Source organism: Colletes latitarsis, chromosome 11 (assembly GCF_051014445.1).
Source record: "Colletes latitarsis isolate SP2378_abdomen chromosome 11, iyColLati1, whole genome shotgun sequence".
NCBI classification, from domain to species: Eukaryota; Metazoa; Arthropoda; class Insecta; order Hymenoptera; family Colletidae; genus Colletes; species Colletes latitarsis.
The window spans coordinates 29,770,591-29,796,232 of NC_135144.1; the positions used below are offsets into that span (position 1 = coordinate 29,770,591).

General features: G+C 37.2%; 1 protein-coding gene across 3 annotated transcripts in view; it reads left to right on the forward strand.

The window, feature by feature from the left end:
- Positions 1–25,642, forward strand: part of LOC143347707 (globin-1) — a 56,129-nt gene that overhangs the window by 21,885 nt on the left and 8,602 nt on the right. The window contains exons 1-3 of one of the 3 annotated variants that reach the window (XM_076777141.1): positions 4,409–4,913; positions 11,228–12,003; positions 23,301–23,532. In XM_076777141.1, coding sequence (XP_076633256.1) covers positions 11,843–12,003; positions 23,301–23,532 — 393 coding nt within the window. In that variant the 5' untranslated portion in view covers positions 4,409–4,913; positions 11,228–11,842. Of the gene's footprint in view, positions 1–4,408; positions 4,914–10,521; positions 12,004–23,300; positions 23,533–25,642 lie in introns of those variants that run through there. The other 2 variants (XM_076777142.1, XM_076777143.1) reach the window with 2 other exon arrangements.

Sequence of the window (25,642 nt, forward strand, 5' to 3'; positions counted from 1 at the left end):
ACACTTTGGAATTTCTAATTGTTACTTAGAAATAGAAAGATTTCGCTCGAGAAAATGATTTTCTCATTTTTTATTGAAACATTTGGGGCTCCTCTTTACATTTCGATTTCCTATTTTGATGTAACGGATAAGGTTAAAATAAAGTAAAAATAAATAATAAAACGTTACTCGAGCTTTCCTTAAACCGCTTATTTCGCATGTCGAAAGGATTAATTTGCCTTCGTTGCTTTCTAAATAGAATGTCGTTTGTCGAATGTGCGTCTGTGTGTTTGTGTTCCTCGTAATCCGATTTGGACGAGTAATCCGTGCCCGTTTCCACCTTGTTCGTCCATCGCTAAGAAAGAGTTAATTGTCTCGCGCAACAGTAAACTAACAATTAATTTTCTAACTGCAAATTAAATATTTTCAATGGCAATTAAAGTTAACTGCGACTAAAATTTATGCACATTTTACAAATGTCGCCAACCTTCCGTTGCATTGACGTTGTGATTCGATTCAAATGGGACACACTGTATATAATATGTACATTCCTCGACCAACCACCGATCCTGGCGTCTGAGATAGATTATGCTAGACAGAGCAGAGTTAATTAATTACCCACTTTTGTGTTAGATTAATGAAATAGTTATAGTAGTTATTAAACAATTAATCATCACCATCATCGAGACCAATCGGTAATCACGAACTATACAGAGTGTTCAGCCAACCATGGGAAAAATTTTAACGAGGGATTCTAGAGGCCAAAATAAGACGAAAATCAAGAATATCAATTTCTTGATGGAGGCTTCGTTAAAAAGTTATTAACAATTAAATTCAAAAATTTCAAAACGTTCTGGAAAAATTATTTTTAGCTAGAGGGGTCAATTACAATCATTTTTGGTGAATAGACCTACCCCCGAAATCCTGCCCACTTTCTAGAAAAAAATTCGAGAAGGTGTGAAAGTTTTCGAGGGAAAAAAAAATTTTGAAATCGTTCTGGAAAAATTATTTTCGGTTGTGGGAGTCAATTACAATCATTTTTGGTGAATACACATACCCCCGAAATCCTACTTACTTTCGAGAAAAAAATTCCTTACCGAAAATCTAATTTGGTGCCTAAATTTTTCGACGAAAAAAAAAAATTTCAAGTCGTCCTGGAAAAATTATTTTTAGCTAGAGGGGTCAATTACAATCATTTTTGATGAATAGACATACCTCCGAAATCCTACCCACTTTCGAGAAAAAAATTCGAGAAGGTGTGAAAGTTTTCGAGGGAGAAAAAAATTTTGAAATCGTTCTGGAAAAATTATTTTCGGTTGCAGGGGTCAATTACAATCATTTTTGGTCATTACACATACCCCTGAAATCCTACTTACTTTCGAGAAAAAAATTCCTTACCGAAAATCTAATTTGGTACCTAAATTTTTCGACGAAAAAGAAAAATTTCAAATCGTTCTGGAAAAATTATTTTTAGCTAGAGGGGTCAATTACAACCATTTTTGATGAATAGACATACCCCCGAAATCCTGCCCACTTTCTAGAAAAAAATTCGAGAAGGTGTGAAAGTTTTCGAGGGAGAAAAAAATTTTGAAATCGTTTTGGAAAAATTATTTTCGGTTGTGGGAGTCAATTACAATCATTTTTGGTGAATACACATACCCCCGAAATCCTACTTACTTTCGAGAAAAAAATTCCTTACCGAAAATCTAATTTGGTACCTAAATTTTTCGACGAAATAGAAAAATTTCAAATCGTTCTAGAAAAATTATTTTTAGTTGCAGGGGTCGATTACAATCATTTTTGGTGAATAGACATACCCTCGAAATCCTATCCACTTTCTAGAAAAAAATTCGAGAAGGTGTGAAATTTTTCGACGGAAAAAAAAAATTTCAAATCGTTTTGGAAAAATTATTTTCGGTTGTGGGGGTCAATTACAATCATTTTTGGTGAATAGACATACTCCCGAAATCTTGCGCATTTTCGAGAAAAAAATCAGTAAGGGCGGAACTTTAAACGTTAATAAATTTTTAACAAAGCCTCCATCAACAAATTGGTATTCTTGATTTTCGTCTTATTTTGACCTGTAGAATCCCCCATTAAAATTTTTCCCAAGAATGGCCGAACACCCTGTATTTGTAATTTGAAGTAATTAATCAGTAATTTGTAATAATCTAATGAGATACTGCTACGGTATATACACAGAATGGTAATGAAATTAATATAACTACAAACAAACAACTTCCTATTAACCGATTGAAATTATAAATGAAATAAACTAATGATTACAATCGCTTTAATTGATTCTGTTAATCATTTATTGATCGCTCGATAATCATAATTATTAATTTCTATCATAATTATTAACGTTCGTTAATAGATAATTGCAATTAGTACGCACAAGATAGATTTCAAGACTGACGAAAGTAAATTTAAATTGCTCTAAAGATGAATTTTTTCGAACGCTTTTAGAACGAAGTGTTCCATTTTGTTTTTATCGAGATATTTATTCCGATCGTAACAAGCGACGTGATTTGTTCGAAGTGCGGATTTCATTTGCTTCTCGATAATATCGATGCGACTTTCCCATGCACTTAAGCTTTTAAACGTCGCTCAAGTTAGGCGAAACCCACTTATCGATCCTCCTTTGCCAATCTTTGCCAAGCGACGAACGATCGTTGAATGGCTAACGTTCACCTGTAGATTGTTATCTCCGAAACGTGGATTATTGCCAACAATCACCTGCAACGACACCATCGACTGAATTTTAAAAACTACGGTCGAATACTTTGTCCTTTAAGATTGCGATCTAATTCGAATTCTTAAATCTCGTCGCAAGCTTCGCAATAATGAGGCTACTCGTTCGTCATCGAATTTGGTATATTAAAATCAACACATTTTTACATTCACGAGGTATTCCTAAGACGAATCTATTCTTTTCGGTGGCTATTCCTTGTAGGAACAAATTTAAACAAAATTAAACACTATACGTAAATTATTTGGAATTAAATCGTGCGTCAAGGGGTTAAGGTTAGGTCTGGGTCAGGTGGCGACACCTCCCTCGCCAGCAGAGGGCCGCGCTCGACTTTTCTCTCTCGCGAGTGCTCAACCAACAGTGTGGTTGCATATATACACGTTCCTCGACGGATCATTCAGTGTTCTGGCGTCCAACGCGGGGTTTGTTAGGTCGAAAACGTTTTTCTTCTTTACTTTCTTCCTGCTACTTCGCTCATTACTTCCCCTCCATACAGAAAAAAGACCATATTACCAAGTTTCCTAACAAAATCCAAACTAATGTAAAATATAGAATCTATATTCACTAATAAAAACCTTATCTATAGTGTACAGGAGGGGTGTGTTGTGTGTTCAGTTTTCTAAGAAGAAGAGAATTCGAAATAATAAAAAACAGGGGTGTGTTTTAGTCACTCTTACACTCTCTTTAAAATCGAACTAAAAAATACAGTTTTGTCAAACGAAGACAATAGAGACACAATCTTTACAACAAAGATTCTAAGAGAAATCCAAAACCATAGTCTACAAACAGTCTACCAATCGACTTTGCAACCCTCCAAATCACAAAACGCGAAATCGTCCCAAAGAATTACCCCCAGAGGAGGAGAATAGGTGTGTGTGTTCCCAAGGGGTGTGTGTTTTAGTCACTCTTACACTCTCTTTAAAATCGAACTAAAAAATACAGTTTTGTCAAACGAAGACAATAGAGACACAATCTTTACAACAAAGATTCTAAGAGAAATCCAAAACCATAGTCTACAAACAGTCTACCAATCGACTTTGCAACCCTCCAAATCACAAAACTCGAAATCGTCCCAAAGAATTACCCCCAGAGGAGGAGAATAGGTGTGTGTGTTCCCAAGGGGTGTGTGTTTTAGTCACTCTTACACTCTCTTTAAAATCGAACTAAAAAATACAGTTTTGTCAAACGAAGACAATAGAGACACAATCTTTACAACAAAGATTTACAACAAAATCTCCGAAAAAAAACAGTCAATCGACTTTGCAACCCTCGAAATCACAAAACTCGAAATCGTCCCAAAGAATTACCCCCAGAGGAGGAGAATAGGTGTGTGTGTGTTCCCAAAAAGAAAAGAATTCGTTCTCGAGCACCCTCCATCGTCCCTGCATCCTCTACCCCAGTGTCCATGTTGTCGCTGGACACACATCCCCCGCGAGAGGGTGTAGAACGGGGAAGAAAAGCACATTCGGTCCAGCGAAGGAAAATGCAAAATGCTCGATTAATTGTTCGCAGGTTGTATCGAGGCGCGTTGATGGCGGGCTATAGAGGGAGAAGGGGTGGGCGGGAGGGGAACGGGGGAGGCCGAAAAGACAAGGGGGTGAAGGTGGCTGCGCATGTGCATGCTCGTCCTGAGGCACTTGTTACTGGTGGCTCAGTCTCGGCTTGTCTGGGCTAAAAGCCACACACACGGTCGCGCGCGCGTCCCGATATCTCTCGTCGTCGCGTTCACGTCCAGAGCCCCGGGAGACGTTCTAAAGATAGAAGACAGGGAACGACGGGGCGGCCAGTGGGGAATCCTAGCCGAAAATCCTGGTCCTCCGGGAACCGTTGGTCGCGCGGATGAACGCCCTCGTCGACGCCGTGAATCGTTGTGCGCGCGCCCGCGAGTAACTGTAACCCCGTCGAGAGAGACACACGCGCCCGTAGTTTAGAAAGCGGACATTCTCGTGCACCGAAGGATGTGCCGTTGAGGATATGTGCGCGCCAACGGGGCGTCCTCTCGACTCTCGTCCACAGGACGCGAGGTCAGGAAAAGGGAACAGGAACACGGACGCGTACACGGTGCACCAGCGTCTTCCGGCTGACGAGCAACGGGGGAAGTTCCCGTAAAATCGCGTTGCGAATCGATTGCCGCGACGACGATTCGAATATACGCGTACGGACGTCGCGTTTTATGTTCCAGGTGATTCTTCCTCGGCTCTACCCTTCTCCACCCCTCGAGCAGGACTGGACGGATCGGTGGACGATTCGCTTAAACGTCGCTTCCTCCACCGTCCGTCGCTTTCAGACCCTCGTTTCGTACGCTAACATCGTTTTATCGATCTTTTTGTCCTCGAAGCGATTAACGATTTTTTTTTTTTCTATTTTCCTCGTTTGATCCGTTCTAAGGCTTAGGATAGATACAGCCTAGCGATTCTTCGTTCTTTTCCTTCCCGGTTTCTTTCGTTTTCGAAATCGCTCGATGAGAAGCTACCCTCGTATTTTTCGATTTTTTAATTTTTTTAGAGTTTTTTCTTTTCGAGAGACTTTTAGCATCGGACTATTTACGATATTTATAAATATTGTAAATTTATTTTTCTGGTTCTTTCTCGAACGAGTTGAGATTTTCCGCGGAAAACAAATTCTGCTGATTTAACAGTTGCTCGCGACTTTTCCTTTTCAATTACCGCCTCGTGATTCAGCTCCGAGTGACGCATCTCTTTAAGGATCTCGTATTTAAATTAGCAAAGTCACGATGCTAAAATCGTAATTATTCCGAACCTGATATTGTATTATATCGTTATTCCGAAAATCACCCTTCCAAGAGTTTCCAAACGTATTCGTAACATTTAAGCGATCGTTGTTATTTTTTAACTGAGGTATTTAATCGATTAATTTCCCTGCGTTTAAAGACACAATGCAAATGTCAAAGATAATTGTTTGTTTAATGTTAAACGAACCGGGTGACAATTCTGTCGTTACTACGTTTAAAACAAGAGTGGTAACAGGATTTAACGACTTTTAATTGCATTTAACTTTGCTACATTTATTTATACCACATTTCAGAATTATTATACTACATATAAGAATAAATTAAAAACAATACTAAATTTAAAACATGCTTTGAGTACTATTAATTTAAGACTATTGTTTTTTCATTTGTTCCTCAACTGTATTTCTTATTTCATTAACGAATAACGAACAAAAATTGTTGATTTAGCTGGACAACGCGACATTATCGTTTTCACGCTATTCGAGGCGTTCGTTTCGTTCCAATTCGTTCCAAACAATTATCGGTCGTTCTTCGCTAGCTTTAGACTTGTATCAATATTTATCATCAACGTTGTTACTGGTTTCCTATATTTTCTTGCTTGCGTAGCCGAACTTACGTTGTAAAATAAACAAGGACGTGCATTCAGAGTGCTATACGTCGATAATGAGATGCAAACTTATGCACATGATTTTCTTTCTTTAAATCAAACCTCGATACTGAACATTGAAAATTGAATCGTGGAATTTAATTCCTATTTTTGACTGAATTACCTTCGATTATTTTTGGACAATACCAAAGGTAAACATGGTAATTTATTTTCAGAATTTTCAAAATTACAAATTCATTATATCATTGCAGAATATTGAATACTGAATCATAGAATTTAATTCCTATTTTTGATTGAATTACCTCCGATTATTTTTGGACAATTATGGCAATTTATTCTCAGAATTTTCAAAATTACAAATTCATTATATCATTGCAGAATATTGAATACTGAATCGTAGAATTTAATTCCTATTTTTGATTGAATTACCTCCGATTATTTTTGGACAATTATGGCAATTTATTCTCAGAATTTTCAAAATTACAAATTCATTTTATCATTGCAGAATATTGAATACTGAATCATAGAATTTAATTCCTATTTTTGATTGAATTACCTCCGATTATTTTTGGACAATTATGGCAATTTATTCTCAGAATTTTCAAAATTACAAATTCATTATATCATTGCAGAATATTGAATACTGAATCATAGAATTTAATTCCTATTTTTGATTGAATTACCTCCGATTATTTTTGAATAATTATGGCAATTTATTCTCAGAATTTTCAAAATTACAAATTCATTTTATTATTGCAGAATATTGGAAATTGTATCGTGGAATTTAATTCCTATTTTCGATTGAATTATTTCTAACAATTTCTTTTCGAAGTTTACAAAATTACAAATTTATTTTATCTCGCAGAAGATAACCATTTAACCATTAACCTCGAGTTCCACGTTTAAACATTTTTGGATCGAATTTGACTGTGAAAAAAAAAATTCTATCAAGAAGAAAAATACACTTTCTTTTTGTCGAGCGACGTTTAAGTATATTAGATCGAGTAACACGGTTTATTTACAGTTAAAAAAGATTTATCAGTAAATAGGGTCGATATCAGACTTTTCACCGGAAGCAGCGTATAATATATTCCTTTGTTATAATCTTATTTAACTGGGAGTTCGAGTGACTGCTTCCACTTAATCGCTTTGGAATGATATTTCTCTGTACTTTGTAAGTAGGTATAAATGTTCCTAGTAAATCGATATGGAAAAAGATGATACGTTTATTCGTTCCTACGAAGCTTGATTTCTCGATCAATCTAAACACTATACTTCCACATTAACAATTAAAGTGACTGTTAATTAAAAAATCTTGAACCGAATAATCTGACTAAGCAAATATATCCCGTTCGAAAAACCAAGAGTAACAAGAAAAATAAATCTCATAATAGTTAATAACAATTTTCGATTTTTATAATACAAATCATTTGTTTTCTTTCCTTAATTGCACGCAGTTTGCGACCAAACGATTATCTTCCAGCATTCCGCTTCCATATCTAGAAAAAGTGATCTAAATATTCCCCCTCCACCCACGCTTTACGTCTTCGCAGAGAAAAGTGCATACTCTTTTAAAAATTCCCTGGCTTTGTTCCCGATCGCTTGACAAGCATTTTCTACTCGCCAAGATGAAATTTACTCCTTAAATTAAAACGCAAGAATAATTCGTTCCAGCATTAATTAAACACGATTATTATTATTTGAATTCTTCGTTCGGTATAAATAATTTGATCGTTCAGTAAGCATCGAGTGTGAATAGAAAATATATAAAAAAATATCAGTGCAATTCCAAACATCGTAGATTTATTTTATTTGCACCTGTGTTGTCGGCCATTAATAGCCGTATTTAAAAAATGGAGGGCGTTGATACGTCTGGGAACTAATTCATTATCGCTATCTTCGCTATCTGACACGGATAACGACGTCGACTGGACATAAATATGATCGCGTTTCTGTTCGAATGTTTACGTAGCTCGAATAAACAGTCCAGCGGTTCCATAAAATCATTCGCATCGACGAAAATTTCGTCCCAATAAATAGACTTGTATCGTTAAATATAGAAGAAAAATAACTGTCAGAGGGTGGCAGACATTTCGATCAACTTTTCCAATAAATCATCGTCGATGTACGCAACCTACGTCCGCGAGTTTTATTTACTACAATTTTCTTAGTATCCCCGGTAGAATGTATTACGTAAAGTTTCCCCAGCGATAACTCTTCGAGGGAACATTTCCAAATGTATGTTTCCCGGAACTTTTCTTCTTTCTCCTGTCTCGAGTCGATGTCTTTTCGTTCTAGACACCCTGTATAATAATACAGACATTATTTTCTTCGCCGTAGGAGGACGGTGACGTTATCTAAACAGAAAATCTCTTCCATCTCCGGCGACGTTAATTTTTCGACTTATTCTGGCGTCGACTGCGCCATCTGGTTTACATTGTCTCAGTTCCACGCGTTCTCTAACAAAACATTCTCGTCTTTTATCCTTTGGCGTTCAAACTTTATGATTTTTATCGATGTTGCAATTTTTATTGGACCGTGTACATTTAGTTTTGGTTATTTTTCTTGCATCGTTTATGTATTGCGTGATATAAAACAAGTTTGGAATGAATAATTTATCAAACGCGGTCTTGGAACGATTCTGCAGCATCTTTTCAATTGTTTCGACGTTTATTTATTGTTCTTGATTTGTTCAGTGTTATAAATACAGTAAAGAAGAAGTGAAATTATTTTGTCGTGACAAGTTATATAACCTAACCTTAAATATTAATTTCGATAGCTGTGTCGACTGCGTCATCTCGTTACATTATTTCAGTTTCACGCGTTCTCTAACAAAACATTCTCGTATTTTATCCTTTGACGTTCAAACTCTTTGATTTTTATCGATGTTGCAATTTTTATTGAACTGTGTATATTTTCAATTGTTTCAACGTTTATTTATTATTCTTGAGTGATTCAGTGTTATAGATACAGTAAAGAAGTGAAATTATTTTGTCGAGACAAGTTATATAACCTAACCTTAAATATTAATTTCGATAGCTGCGTCGACTGCGCCATCTGGTTTACATTGTCTCAGTTCCACGCGTTCTCTAACAAAACATGTCTCGTATTTTATCCTTTGGCGTTCAAACTCTTTGATTTTTATCGATGTTGCAATTTTTATTGGACCGTGTACGTTTAGTTTTGGTTATTTTTCTTGCATCGTTTATGTATTGCGTGATATAAAACAAGTTTGGAATGAATAATTTATCAAACGCGGTCTTGGAACGATTCTGCAGCATCTTTTCAATTGTTTCGACGTTTATTTATTATTCTTGATTTGTTCAGTGTTATAGATACAGTAAAGAAGTGAAATTATTTTCTTATTGTATTACAATTGTCGAGACAGGTTATAGTTTCCATGGGAAAACTAACCTTAAATATTAATTTCGATAGCTGTGTCGACTGCGCCATCTCGTTACATTATTTCAGTTCCATGCATTCTCTGACAAAACATTCTCGTATTTTATCCTTTGGCGTTCAAACTTTTTGATTTTTATCGATGTTGCAATTTTTATTGGACTGTGTACATTTAGTTTTGGTTATTTTTCTTGCACCGTTTATGTATTGCGTGATATAAAACAAGTTTGGAATGAATAATTTATCAAACGCGGTCTTGGAACGATTCTGCAGCATCTTTTCAATTGTTTCGACGTTTATTTATTGTTCTTGATTTGTTCAGTGTTATAGATGCAGTAAATAAACAGTGAAATTATTTTCGTATTGTATTACAATTGTCGAGACAGGTTATAGTTTCCATAGGAAACCTAACCTTAGATATTAATTTTCTTAGTTAGCTGTGTCGACTGCGCCATCTCGTTACATTATTTCAGTTCCACGCGTTTTCTAACAAAACATGTCTCGTATTTTATAGTTTGGCGTTCAAACTCTTTGATTTTTATCGTTGTTACAATTTTTATTGGACTGTGTATCTTTTCAATTGTTTCAACGTTTATTTATTATTCTTGAGTGATTCAGTGTTATAGATACAGTAAAGAAGAAGTGAAATTATTTTGTCGTGACAAGTTATATAACCTAACCTTAAATATTAATTTCGATAGCTGTGTCGACTGCGCCATCTCGTTACATTATTTCAGTTCCACGCGTTCTCTAACAAAACATTCTCGTATTTTATAGTTTGGCGTTCAAACTCTTTGATTTTTATCGTTGTTACAATTTTTATTGGACCGTGTACATTTAGTTTTGGTTATTTTTCTTGCATCGTTTATGTATTGCGTGATATAAAACAAGTTTGTAATGAATAATTTATCAAACGCGGTCTTGGAACGATTCTGCAGCATCTTTTCAATTGTTTCGACGTTTATTTATTGTTCTTGATTTGTTCAGTGTTATAGATACAGTAAAGAAGTGAAATTATTTTCTTATTGTATTACAATTGTCGAGACAGGTTATAAAGTTTCCATGGGAAACCTAACCTTAAATATCAACAGAGTATGAATTGCAACGTGGATAGAAGGAATAATTAAGAAATTGAAATAGAAGTAATACAATATGCAATAAAGAAGACGTAATAACGAGAAAAAGATTCATTTTGTACGAGAAAAGTCCCAACGGTGCTCGAACCACTGGGAAAAGAACATCGATTTGGCTGGCAAACGCCTAGCAATCTACGTTACGGCCATAGTTGTTAAGTTAAGTAGTATTACAACGGATGAATGTAGCCAACCATTTAACATTAAATATCTCGTAAAAATATTAACCGTCCTTCCCTAAAACCCAGATATCATTAGTTTCACTGTGCAGAAATCCCATTAAAAAGTCACTGTTACGCCTGGAGACCTCTATTCCCAGAACCCTTCTTTTCCACACGCCGTGTACATTACGAAGCATAATTTTTATCATCGTCAAAGTTTCCTGGAACAAAAGGCTCTCGCCAGTTTACGTGCTTCGAACTGGGATTAGAAAACTTATTTAATATTCATCATCGCGGTGATTAATCGACGAAATTGCAAAATTAAATACATGGTCGAATCGGAAATTCGCTAGATGTTACAGACGAAGGAATCTCACGGTTTCCACAAAGTCCACCGTTCCTCGTCGTCCAGATTCTAACCTCGACGTTTTCCGTTCGTTTCAGTCACAGAACTCGGGCGTTCGTCGATCGCGAAGAAACTCGGATGGATTTCCCAAAGATGGAGACCACGAGTCCTTAGAACGAGTCGTGGTCCACGGATGAAGATGGATTCCGTGAAACTCGAACCGACCAAAGTCAAAGTTATCGCGGAATCAGCGTCGAGGGACCGTCGGGGGTGAAAGGCAGCCGAAGAATGAACGAATAGGAATCGCGAGAGTGGATGGTTCGACGTTCCCGATCGAATAGTAGCCTCGTTTTCGTGCAATGGTAACCGAATCGTCGACGGTGTTCGAGGTGTGCTCGTTCGTGTAACGGCGTTGCACGAATATTCGAGAAAACGGTTATTAACGGTGATTCCGTGAGTTCGCGGGAGAAACGGCTGCTTAATTAAAAGTGTTCGGTCGTTTTTTTTTTTTTTCGATCGGATTGGTTCCTATCAGGTGTCGTTGATGCGAGTCGAAGGTTAACGAGGCTCGATTGGGGGGGGGGGGGAGGTGAAACCTGGTTCGGATTTAGCTCCGGAAAGCGTAATAATTGTTCGGTTCCACGGGGAATCGTTCCGTCGTGGTGTTGGTGCTTCTTTATTTCCGTGGAGGGAAGAAAACCGATCCCCCGACCATGGGCTGCGAACTTGGGAAATTGGCGACCGTGAAGACGCCGCCCCAAACCGCCACGGATCCACGACTTCCGTTAACGGCCAAGCAGAAATTTACGGTTATGGCGAGCTGGAAAGCTGTGTTCAGAGCGCTGGTACCCACTGGCGTCTTCATGTTCATAAGGTTCGTAAACCATCGATATACAACTCGTAAGTGCGGCTCGCTTTGTCCACCTATTCGAATTTGTTCCTCGAAAGTAGGTGGGATTTCGAGGGTATGTCTATCGACCAAAAATGATTGTAATTGACCCCTCTAGCTAAAAATAATTTTCCCAGGAAGATTTGAAATTTCTTAATTTTGTCGAAAAATTTGTCTACCTATTCGAATTTTTTTCTCGAAAGTGCGTAGGATTTCGGGGTTATGTCTGTTGACCAAAAATGATTGTAATTGACCCCCGAAAATGTATATAGTTTTTCCAGAACGATTTGAAATTTTTTAATTTTGTCGAAAAATTTGTCCACCTATTCGAATTTTTTTCTCGAAAGTAAGTAGGATTTCGAGGGTATGTCTATTGACCAAAAATGATTGTAATTGGTCCCTGCAATTAAAAATAATTTTTCTAGAACGATTTGAAATTTCTTAATTTTGTCGAAAAATTTGTCTACCTATTCGAATTTTTTTCTCGAAAGTAAGTAGGATTTCGAGGGTATGTCTATTGACCAAAAATGATTGTAATTGGTCCCTGCAATCAAAAATAATTTTTCTAGAACGATTTGAAATTTTTTAATTTTTCAAAAAATTTGTCCACCTATTCGAATTTTTTTCTCGAAAGTGCGTAGGATTTCGAGGGTATGTGTAATGACCAAAAATGATTGTAATTGACCCCTGCAACCGAAAATAATTTTTTTTTAACGATTTAAAATTTTTTAATTTTCCGAAAAAATTGTCCACCTATTCGAATTTTTTTCTCGAAAGTGCGTAAGATTTCGAGGGTATGTCTATTGACCAAAAATGATTGTAATTGACCCCTCTAGTTAAAAATAATTTTTCCAGAACGATTTGAAATTTTTTAATTTTTCGAAAAATTTGTCCACCCAGTCGAATTTTTTTCTCGAAAATACATAGGATTTCGAGGGTATGTCTATTGACCAAAAATGATTGTAATTGGTCCCTGCAATCAAAAATAATTTTTCCAGAACGATTTGAAATTTTTTAATTTTGTCGAAAAGTTTAGGCACCTACTCGAATTTTTTTCTCGAAAGTACGTAGGATTTCGAGGGTATGTCTATTAACCAAAAATGATTATAATTGACCCCTCTAGCTAAAAATAATTTTTCCAGAATGATTTGAAATTTTTTAATTTTGTCGAAAAATTTGTCCACCTATTCGAATTTTTTTCTCGAAAGTACGTAGGGTTTCGAGGGCATGTCTATTGACCAAAAATGATTGTAATTGACCCACGCAACCAAAAGTAATTTTTTGGTTTTTGAAAGAGAATTTAAAAATTTTTTTAAAGTGATTAGAAATGTGTCAATGGAATTCTTTAATAATTTTTTAACGAAGCCTCAACCAAGAAATTTATATTTTTGATTTTCATCTTATTTTGGCCTCTAGAAACTTCCATTAAAATTTTTTTCAGTGGTGGTCGAATACCCTGTATATTGATATACCAGATTTAGTTAATTTTTAAAAAGTGGAAATCGTAAATACAATTAGAGACTTAGACAAAGCAAACTGAATAGAACTCAAATAACAATTATAGGTTGTCATCTTGAGAATTGTTCTTTCGTATAAAAAATGGCTACCCCTCGAAGGGACGAGAGTCAACATTTGGTAGATAATGAAATGATCGATTAATTTCACGGTACCGTGGGCTGCAATGATAATTAACTCCAACAATCGATCCCCCTTATCCGTTCCCATTTTTATACGTCGACGGATACTAGATTCAATTTCCAATTTTTTGTGTGTCAAATACACGCCAGGCCCCTTTATCTGTCGGCTCCCCTTTGTTCGCGGGGAGACAATAGGTTTCTAGATATTGGCGTATAATAACCGAGTGTAAGCGACGTACTTATGTAAGGTCCGTTTGGGGGTCGCAGAAAAGATGGCCGCTCGAGGACGTCGAAAAATGTCTGAAAGCTCCAAGAGAACTACAAAGCGTTTCTACAAAAGAATTCAAAGAATTAATCTCTTTCATGGAAAATTGTCGGAACTTTTTTCGTTGAAAATACAAAGTAGCAATGTTTCCGTGTAATTTTTTTACTCGAAAAAATTTGATATTTCAACGTGACGAAAGCAACGCAAATTATAATAATTATAAATTCATTTTTTTTTTTTTAGACACCGTGAAAAGGGGATGAATTTGATTTGCAGAAGGATTGATTTGGAGTAAAAAAAAAACTGGTGGAAATAAATGTTGAATCCAGAAATAAAATGGTGGAATATTGCAAGGAAAGTTATAGAAAGGACGTTCATAGCACTGTAAAACGTTTTATTGATAGTGACAGTTTGAAAGATAAACCGGGGTGGAGAAGACCCAGAATCACGTCGAGGGTTGAAGATATGAAAATAAATATTATTTCCGAGCGGTGCAGACGAGCAACGGCTTTGAAAATTCGCGTTGAATTTAATAATAATAGAACGAATACAGAAACCCTGTTTAACCCTTGGCATATCAAACAGGGGTCCCTCAGGAACTTCAATGTATGTTTTTTTTATGGCGTTTTCTAGAACTGATGGAAAATTGCTCGTAACTCTTCCAAAAATATTTAATTAAATTCCGGTAAAATCACTGTTTTATATAAGTTTGTATAATATGGCCACTGGGGCTCCCATATATTCGTCTATAAGAGTAAAATCAATATTCTAGCCAAGGGTTAGACCCCAAATCTGTATTACAACACGTTATCTAATATTAGATTTTACCTATACGCGATATTCGACGATCTCGTTTAATCAATTTGACGCCTAGGATGGAATTTACAAGCATTAGTGGAACGGCGATTAACCTCTCAAGCTTATTTTTTATACAAATTATTTCGACCGCCATTTGCGATTTCAAATCTCTCAAAAAGACCAAATGAAAATTCTGAAATAATTTCCTGAGATCATATTCGACAATTTTTCGTTTGCATAGTTTTTATCCAAATTCGGAGAATTTGAATTTGGAAAATTTACGAAGAACAAAGTGCAACGTATCGACGGATAATATAAAAAAAAATAGTTAATTTTTCGGTGAAATATTTCAATAGTACAAACTTAGCACAGTTTATGGGTAGACCGTGTCCGACATATGGTAGGTAATTCCACTTGATACTGATTCAACCTATGCCAATTCGTCTAATTACAGTCTCCTGGACTTCTATCGTGCACGAACAATTATTTGATTGCGTATCTTCGATGAAACGTCGTGCATTGAACGCAATGTCAAATCTTCCAATACGATCATACTACTATTATGGTTTACAAGCATATATGTATTTATAATGGCTATCATCGCACTTGCATAAGAAATGCAAATATTTCTCATACTTGTTTCCATTAAGGAGCTAAAATATTGAAATTTAACTGTAAAAGTAAGCTCTATAACAAATATTAATTTGCGAATATATAATTGTCCAAAAACAAAGTTTCATTTTCGTGGATAATCTGAGGGGTTTGGTATGGCATTCATTTACATTGTGATGCAAAATGACTATAATATTCAAATTTATAAACCATGTTACCATACATTCCATTCTACATAGTTTTTATTTTTTTTTAATTATTTTATTATGTAACGAGTAACTGGTTCCATCGAGTATTTTCATTTTATTTTGTCTCTCTGTATTTTAAAATTTCTTTTAGTTAGAATTAAATTTCATTTTTGCAGCTCGTTAAAATTTTTAGCTTGGAGAATTTATTTATAATTCGAGGAACCGTTATTAAAGGTTTATTAGTCCGGTACGAGAGGGCGACCCGTTAGATGTCGGTGGTCACCTTGCTCCAATTTAACCGAATATTGTTAGCGACTCGAACACACAGAGATCGTCATCCCCTATAAACCGAAGGCTTTGCAAATTAACCCAACCGCGTCGTCTTCCCCCACTCTTGCGCTACGCCCATATTCGAATATTAACTCAGAAACAGATATATTCGCAAAGTCCTGAACAAACAAGTCGCGTCTTAATCTCTGAACAAACCAATTCGTACGCTCGACACCTACCCCCTCCCCCCTCCCACTTAACCTGCAGACATTTCCACGTGCAATCGAGGAAAATTGTGTTTTAGAATTGGACCCCAATTATCTTGCACGCCGGTTCGCGTTATTCCGCGACTTGTTTAAAAAATTTCATTCCCATTCTTCGGGCTCCATTTTATTATTCGCCCCGCTGGGTTCGTTTCATAACCTCTTTTATACTTCACGCGCGCGCCACGATCGTCCCTCTTCATTTATTTTTTATCTTCATCTATCTAACTTGTTACTGAATAATGGGATTCCTTGATATTGATGTACTCTGAACGTAACTAGAGCGGATGGGATACGTCTACAAAGGGGTACCCTGAAATAATTTATCGCGGTCAGAAAACCGGGTGCGAGATTCGTTCCCCTACGGGAGTAATAATCGAGCGTAGAAAAATACCGATAAATATATAAACGGAACCCCGGAGAGGTGTGGAGAGCAGTTTTCTGATTTAATTTCACCACAGACCGTCGTCGAGAACTGTTTTATCGACTGTTGGAAAAACGCTGTGTACTTTAAGATGAAATATTTTTATTTGATACGTTCACTTTGCAAAACACTGCATCATCTTTGATATTTCGAGAGACAATTGTAAAACTACGTAATTTACAATTTGCTTTAGTATTGACTCGCTGTGTGGAGAAAGCGAGAGACGCCAGGACGTTGAATGGACACTCGAGCAGCGTGAATATGTAGAAACGAGTGGACGGTCGAGCTCTTGCGAGAGAGACAAGAGCGTCGTGGCCCTCTGGCGACGAGCGCTCGAACTGGTCGCCCACAGTACTTATTTTCGCAACCTAAAATTTCTTTCCTTCGACGTTTCGACTTGAGGATCGATTATTTCAGTCCCACAACGTATCGTTTCGCGACTGGCGACCAGTTTATCGGGATCCGTAATTAAATTCTTTGGTGGAAATTCCCAGTTCCCTCGACATCGACGTATCGGTTATAGATTTTCGACGTGTATCAAGAAACTATTCCCGAACCGTGGACATTTAATACCCAAATGCTTTATAGTCGGTTTTTTTTTCTTTTTTCCCGTCATCGTTAACGGACGTCCACGCTTCGAAAGTTGTACGCGAAGCACGCGCGCACTCGTTGTTTTTCCTCTTCCCTCCGACCGCCGACGAACAATGGGCTTCCTCGTATTGGCATTTTCAGACTATTCACATGACCAAGCGCTGGCATAGTACCACTCATGGTTGTTTCTGGACGCATCGACGCGTAAATGAGTCTATCCTGTTTCTTCGATTTTCCTCTTCCACGACGTACTATTTTTTTTTTCTTTTCTTTTTTTTGTTTTTATTTCAACGTATAGCACGCTTCTTTCAATTTCGTTCCATCCCACTCCCGGATTTTCCATTCCTTTCTCATTGTACCCCCCACCCCCTCTCTTCTTCTACCCTTTCCTTTATTTTCTTCCAAATCATTTTTGACGTTTCTCCCTTTCCTTGCGTTTCATCTTTTACATCGCAATCTGCCGATGTTAGTCCTTTGTACACTCTCTTTGAAATTTAATCTCTCATGAACGTTCTGTACACTTAATCGAAAAACGCTCGGCGTCGTTGAGAACCTGATCGTTTCAAATCTCGCGTGTCACACGTTTCAGAAATCGTCGAAAAGCGGGGGATGTCAACGGCCACAGTCGAAACGGAGACAATTATTATTATAAAATGATTGTAAGAGAAATTAATTTTGAATTTTGCCAAAGTCTCTTTCATAAATATAAAAAGACTTTAGAAAATTATTTGTCGGTCGAATAATTATACAGATTGCCTTAGAATTAAGGGAGAGGGGTAGTGCAATGAAATAGATCGAAAATGGAGAATAAAATTCTTTTTGCAAACAAATAGAAATGGTGAACATTGGACAGACGTGATTTTGAAAAAAAAATTTGAAAAATGGAAATTTTATCCTCTGTGTATACAGGGTGTTCGGAAACAACTGGGAACAATTTTAATGGGAGACTGTAGAGGCCAAAATAAGACGAAAATCAAGAATATGTATGTATAGGATAAAATGTCCATTTTTCAAATCTTTTTTCGAAGTATATGTATGCTCGAACGTGAAAGCTGGAAGTGTATTATATACGCGATAAAGTAATTATAAATGGCGTCTGCGAGCCCTCGCCACTCAACCTTCCAGCTGGATGACACATACGAGCTTGGTTCAAACGATTCTATCCATACTACGGCGGACGCACGGAAAGCACAAAGCTTCTCGTTGATGGAATAAGATTGGAAACGTGTAGTCTGCCATCGAGAATCGGTATATGGACATTCACGTTTGCGTATTATTTTCTTTGGCCGAAACAAAAAGCTGAAATTGCACGAGTCTACCTCGAATACATCTACCTCTTTGTTTCTCGCGACGCCATTTTTTTAAAGGCTCCTCCGCGTCTTTAATTTTTACGCGTTCGATCGATAAGGCAGGATTCTGCAAGCTTGAAATTTTATCTTCGCAGTTTGAAAGACGATACGGTTGAAAGTAAGCGAGACTATGAAAAATATGGCAAGGACTAACCGAGCCCCAAGGATCTTATTTAGTTCGTCGAGTTAAAAGCAATTCGATTTGAATTCCAGCCAAGTACGGCGGTGTCCCTAGAGCCAAACTATGCGTAACATCAGCGCCATATTTGCTCTTCAGGGCACCGTACGCGTATCCTTGCTCCACAAAAACCGCCAAGTCCTCTCGTTTCTCTTCTCAAGGCAGCCGCATCAGCTTCTCGTTCCTTTATGAGAAAATATAATCAGCTCCTCTTTGCAGTAGCTTTGATGGTAGCTTTGATCCCTCGGCGACGGTCCCTGTACGTCGCGCGAACTCTCGTTTCCTCTCGTGAAATATGAATACAAGTAAACGCGCAGCCCGTTCTCCTTGTTTGACCACTGGGAGCAAACGAAATTATTAGAATTTACTGGAAACTAAATTTCCAGAATTTTTTGGTCCCGTACAAATTTTCGAATGAAAAAAAAATTAGTAAATTTTATCTCTGAAAAAAAAACAAATTGGCTCTTGCCTATCGTCGGCTTTAGTATTAATTTTTTTAAATACACGAAGCCTCGTGTAAACTGAGTCGAGTCGCATCCTCGGTCGTTGAGGGGTTAATCAACCCCTGAGGTAAACAACCACTCCTTGCCGTGGCGGCGTAATCGACTCCTTATTTATTTCCGCGACAACTGAGTCAGCTCCTGAGATAGCCTAATCTGCCCCACCTCATTTCCCACCATGATAATATAATCAACAGTTCGTTCCTCGTTACGCAGCTTGGTCGATCTTCCACACCGTTCTCAGATAGCTTAATTAACTCTTTACACAACTTAATCGACGCCTTCCAGACAGATCAACGTCGAATCCTTGTTCGATTACTTCAAACCGATGTGTTTGACGAGAACGGTCCGCCGTTAGGGATACTAGCAAAAATTGTTCCAGTCGGTAATGCAGGGAATTAGAAATAAAATATTTCCAATGGAAGTCGTATTTAATACGAGTTAGGGGCACTTCACTGCTACTCTAGTGGCACTACTATCGTTTAAATTATTGTTTATTAAATAAAAACTATATTCTCCTTAAAACGCAAGTTTGCAGGAAAATTGTATACAGTAAAATTTAACTAATAGAAGGATATTAATATTAACTAACGCGAGTAGAAACGAAGAGCAACGGACACTGTTTATTTTGTAAAATTTTTAATGTAGAAACGAGGGTGAATTATGCCCTAGAAATTTTTTAAAGTCCACAGACCCAGTGGAACGCGTAAAATTTTTCAGAAAAAGAGGTGCCTTTTAAAATTTCTAAATTTCTTTCAATTTAAAATTAAAAGAATTTTTAATAATTTCAAAAAAATACAATTCTAGGGAATTAAAGCGACGATATATAAAATGCCTTTTCTATAGTAATCTACGAATCCCAGGGACCGTTCCAAAGCTTTCTTATCGTATTTCGAGCAACGATCGGTAATAATCTATTCGAATAGGGACGGAAGATCAGTCTTGTTTCGTGACAACTTAATCAAACCCGATCTGGTCGACGTTGTCGTTCGAGATGAGAGCGTATCAGACGCGTTTAGTTCAGCTAGAACCTCCGAAATCAATAAACGGCCGTACGTGCGTGTTATGTTCGGGATATTGGTCAAGCTCCATCCTGGCGGCCCTTCGTTAATAGAAATTTCTTTTTTTTCTACCGTCTCGTGCAACCCCTATTCGCGCGTGTCTCGAGATAAGTTTTCAAAATTCCAATCCATCGTTACGACGATAGAAAAATTGAACGATACACGACGATGTATGGACCGGTTTGTTCAAGTTTGTAAAATAGAGATTTAATAACAAAGAACTCGAAAATTATTTAGTGTGTTAGAAAAGAAGGGAGGACGAGAGTGAGTTTCATTCTGGATCCACGATACTAAATTTATTATCTTAATGTAACTTTCGAACAAACTAAAACCATTTGTTTCGAAAACGTTGGAAGACTCGTGAATCCTGGGAAAAATTTTAATGGGAGATTCTAGAGATCAAAATAAGACGAAAATTAAGAATACCAATTTGTTAATTAAGGCTTCGTTAAAAAGTTATTAACGTTCAAAGTTTCGTGTGTAGAACGGCGCGTGATAGTGGTTCTCACAGGCGAAACTTTAAACGTTAATAACTTTTTAACGAAGCCTCCATTAACAAATTGGTATTCCTGATTTTCGTCTTATTTTGGCCTCTAGAATCTCCCATTAAAATTTTTCCCAGGGCCGAACACTCCGTATATTGTACGATAAGTTTTACATCGATGCATGGACAGACTACTCGAACGACAATTGTAAAGTGTGCGTGTTTGTAAAATTTATCAGATGTTTAGGAGGTGTGGAGGGTTTCTTATCGTCCAGAACGAAGTTATTTTGCCTGGCATCGAGCCCAAGAGGGTTGGCTCGAACAGAGAACGCGCTGGCGGACGTTTGTTTGTCCCTACATCTCGAAACATCTCGCCGGTGCCAGAAAAAGAACCGTGAAAACCTGCTTTCGTGAACCACGATATAACAGAAAATAAAACGTCGATTGAAATCCTAAAGTAAATTAGAATGGACACGGGACTGGTGGTTTTATAGGTTTCTCGATAAGTATTTGCAAAATTTATTTCGGTATTTGAGAAAATTCGAGAGGTTTATAGCCCCCAGACACTCTTCCCCGATAGATATCCTATAAACGTTTGAAAGTGGGGCGATAGAGGTTGCAGAGACGTTCGAAGTCCACATCGCACGTCTCTGGAACGTCTATCGTACCATTTCGAACGCCTCTGGAACGTCTATCGTACCATTTCGAACATTTCTGGAATGTCTATTGTACCGATTCGAACGTCTTCACTGGCGACGAGGGGGAGAGTCTAACGACGAGGGTGGGGGAAAGTGGGCGGGCCAACGACGATGGTGGGGGGTTACGTAACGTAGCTAGCACCGGCGAACGATTCACGTTTTTACCCATGGAGCTTTATTCGTGACTGAATTGGGAAAATTTTTAAAATTATCTTCAAATTTTCAAATTTTTGTCCTCTTTCAAAAATTATTTTGTTAGATTACTCGTTTCTCGCTCTGATGGAAACGCAAACCACGCGTTGGACTTATTTTTTTAGAACACTTTTGTTCGAAAGTTGAAAAAAAATTCGAACGATAAATTTTTCTGGAAAAGCAAGAAATTGTATGCAAATAAATTTCCAACGAGGGATCCTCTCTCGAACGAAGAGGCTCCGTCGTTTAGCCGCGGGTGAATTTCTTAATTTTGATTTATATGCACAAACACGCGACGTTTGTGTCTCGATAGGGCGTCGGATTTTCAAAAAGGGTCAGATACGTTTCGTTGGTTCTCTTTCTTCGTCGGCTGACAGAGAAAGTGGAGCATGTGCTGCTTTTAAAGAGAATGGATCGTATCCGACGAACCGGTGTCCCAGCAAACGTGAAACTGAAGTTACTTTAAACTTGTACAAAAGTTGTTTAAAAGAGAGATAACATTCTTGGTAACAACAATTGGCGGAGATAAAATTGGTGAAAAATCGATCGGGTGAAATGGAAAATTGTAGCAAACTGCTTGGTATTTAAGAGGATCGTGTGGTTATGTGTTTCTATTGTGAGGTTATGTGCATAAATTCGTCGCATCAGGAACCTCGAGAAAAGAATTTACTAGAACGAAGAATTACTATATATTTTCCAAAGAAATTTTCCTGGATTTTATTCAGCATGAGACGATCTTCGAAATTCCATAAAAACAACTATACGCGACAGTAACTATTGTGTGTATATAAATAGCATCCATTCTCGCGTTCTTTTAGTGAAAAGTAAATGCATGGATGAATATATTGATCCAGATTGGTACAAAGGACTATTTTTAAATCACTATTATTACTTGTTTCTAAGATTAACCAACGCTAAATGAGTTCTGTACCTTTCAGAAATGGCTGGAAAAGTCCCTAGTAAATGTTACTGAATCCCTAGTGAAATTTATAATTACAGCAAAAATGTTTTATCTATATCAGCATGATCTTCCGACGAGTATTCAACGTATGTATTTATGTATTAGTTATGGAAAGCTTGCAACCCTTTGTTCGACGCCATTTTGAACGAAACATTTTCCCTGAAATCGTGCCCGTGTATTTTTAAGAGATATTTGAATCGTTCGGTGAACTTCCTAGATTAAAAATCACATTGGATCGTAAGAATTCGTTTATCCTTTTCGTGTATGATCACGAACAGGAAGTCACGGAGGTTTATGGAACGAAGTGGAATACGAATGATAACGGGACACGATACTTGTTTGACACAATCGCGGATGATGAATGGTAGGATTGGCTATTAAATGGCATGTGCCTCTAGCGTGATCGCGTAGTCCGATAATAATTGATAACGAGCAAATATAGCGTACCAGCTTTCGTACCGTTACGAGACAACAAATATTCCAGTTACGATAAATTATGCGACATGAAATTTCGAAAAAAATATTTTTCCATCGTATTTCGGATCATTTTTGCCAAATAAAACTCGTGTGACAATAAAATGCACCCTTAAATCTTTGTCCTAGTATTCTGAGGATTTTTAAATTGCAGAAATTGCTCGCCATTAACAAGATGGCGTCTTCGATTAAGTTCCTCTTTCTTCGTAACGTAACATTTCGCGTAGTTTATATATATAGAGCAACTATAATGTTTAATAATACGTTAAAAAAGAAAATAAAAATATTTTTGCAAAGTTATTGTTCCTCGTGCATAAATTTTCGTGTTTTTCCGTAGGTTGTTCGAAGAGAATGCGGAATTGTTAAATATGTTCACGCAATTTCGCGAGCTGAAGACGAAAGAGCAACAAAATAACAGCATGGAATTGGCGCAACACGCGGAGAAGGTTATGTCAGCCCTCAACGAAGGTATCAAAGGCCTCGACGACATGGACGTCTTCTTGACCTGCCTTCATCAAGTCGGTGCCACGCACACGAAGATCCCCGGTTTCAATCCACAATATTTTTGGGTAAATTTTTACGTTTCTCGGTAAACGACACCCGTAGCTAATTATTTACCTTCGTAAAAATACATATCTGGTTATCTGGACACTCTCAATTGAGTCTAACAAAGCGCCATTTTGAAATGTCAGCAAAAGAATTACTAGATATAAAAATCTACATACAACAATTAAAAAATTGCTTCAATTAAGGTTAGAATTGAGTGAGGTTAGACCCTGACGGACTAAATATTATTTATTATCCACTATAGAATGCTGAAGAAATTAATTATTTAACTGAAATGTGTCTAGTGAATTTCGAAAAAAGTAAATAAAAATGGCAGCTTGGATAAGGTTCGTTTGTCCCTTAAAATTAAAAAATTGGACCACTTAAGGTTAGAATTGAGTGAGGTTAGACTCTGACGGACTAAATACTATTTATTATTCACTATAGAATGTTAAGGAAACTAATTATTTAACTGAAATGTGTCTAATGAACTTCGAAAAAGGTAAATAAAAATGGCAGCTTGGATGAGGTTCGTTTCTCCCATAAAATAAAAAAATTGCGTCAATTAAGGTTAGAATTGAGTGAGGTTAGACCCTGACGTACGAAATACTATTTATTATCCACTATAGAACGCTAAAGAAACTAATTATTTAACTGAAATGTGTCTAGTAAACTTCGAAAAAGATAAGTAAAAATGGCAGCTTGGATGAGGTTCGTTTCTCCCTTAAAATTACAAAATTGCTTCAATTAAGGTTAGAATTAAGTGAGGATAGACTCTGACGTACCAAATACTATTTATTATTCACTATAGAATGTTAAGAAAACTAATTATTTGATTAAAATGTGTCTAGTGAATTAAAAAAAAAGTGTATTGTCGCGACATGAACGATACGTGAAGTCTGTGGAATGAAATTAGAATTGTTTGAGAACAGAAGCGTGTCAACGTCACGTCGTTTAACGATAATGCAATTACACAACGTTTCTCTGAAAATATTAACGGAATTATTAAGAAATATTACCTGTTCCTTATTCAGCGAAGCCGTAACAGCTTCCATTAGTCTTTAAAAGGCAGACAAGAACAAAAATCCTGTTCGCTAAAACTGTTCTTAAACGTTCTCGAGCACCTACTTCATTTGCACTCTATATTTATCAAATCTCATTAACAGTCGTCTGATCCAACGACGAAGACTTTTATAAATAACATAAATATTATCGAAACTCGATATCAACTCTATCTGAACAATCTCGAAATTATAATTATTTTTACGATAAAGAATCGATGAGAAATTACATGGTAGACACCATTTGTCATAACTGAAAACATTTTTATTGTCTCTGAGCGACCGTTTCTCGTCGAAAGATCCTTTGATTTTTCCCTATCGATTTTCCTTCCCTCGCGCTTTAAATGTCTTCTTCCGTGGTTCTGTTGCGCCCCACCCACGCAACGTCGCGCCAGACGATTTCGGGAGTCGCCAGAGGGGCAAAGGAACTCGTTTCACAGTTACTGAAAGTAGGCGATGCTCGCAGAGACGATGGAAAGATAAAGTGGACCGCGAAAGTATTCGATCGACCCGATGCTCCGAGTGAAATTGAGTTATCTCGCTTCGCTTTTCCTAGAAAAATACAAAACGCGTTTGAAAATAGGATAGACACGATTCTTCCATGCACAGTCGCCATATTTGTTTGGCCATTAATCCCCGTAAAATATAATATCGTTCAAAGACAGAAAAACTACTTTCGAAAACAAATTCTTTATCGATTCTTTTAAAAGGAAGGTGAAATTGTTATTCAGACAATTCTTATCAAATATTTATTTTATTGGACAGAGTTTAGTACACACGGTCTTAGTGCTATGCGTCTATTGGTGCGTCACGTGCCCGCTCTAGTGGCAAGAACCAATCACGCGTCTTGTCTCGTTTCCCCTGCACGCATCCTTTCTAAATTCTACTCATTCCGTGTCCGAACCACGTGCAGTGCATCGTCCTTCCACGAGAAGAAAGCAGTCCGCTGATTGGATGTCACCGATCTTCGTCACCGTTCTCGACCAATACCCGTGAGTCAGCAGACTGCAACGGTGTGCCTTCTTCTCGTGGAAGAATGGTACATGCGTCGTGACACACGAATGTACATTTT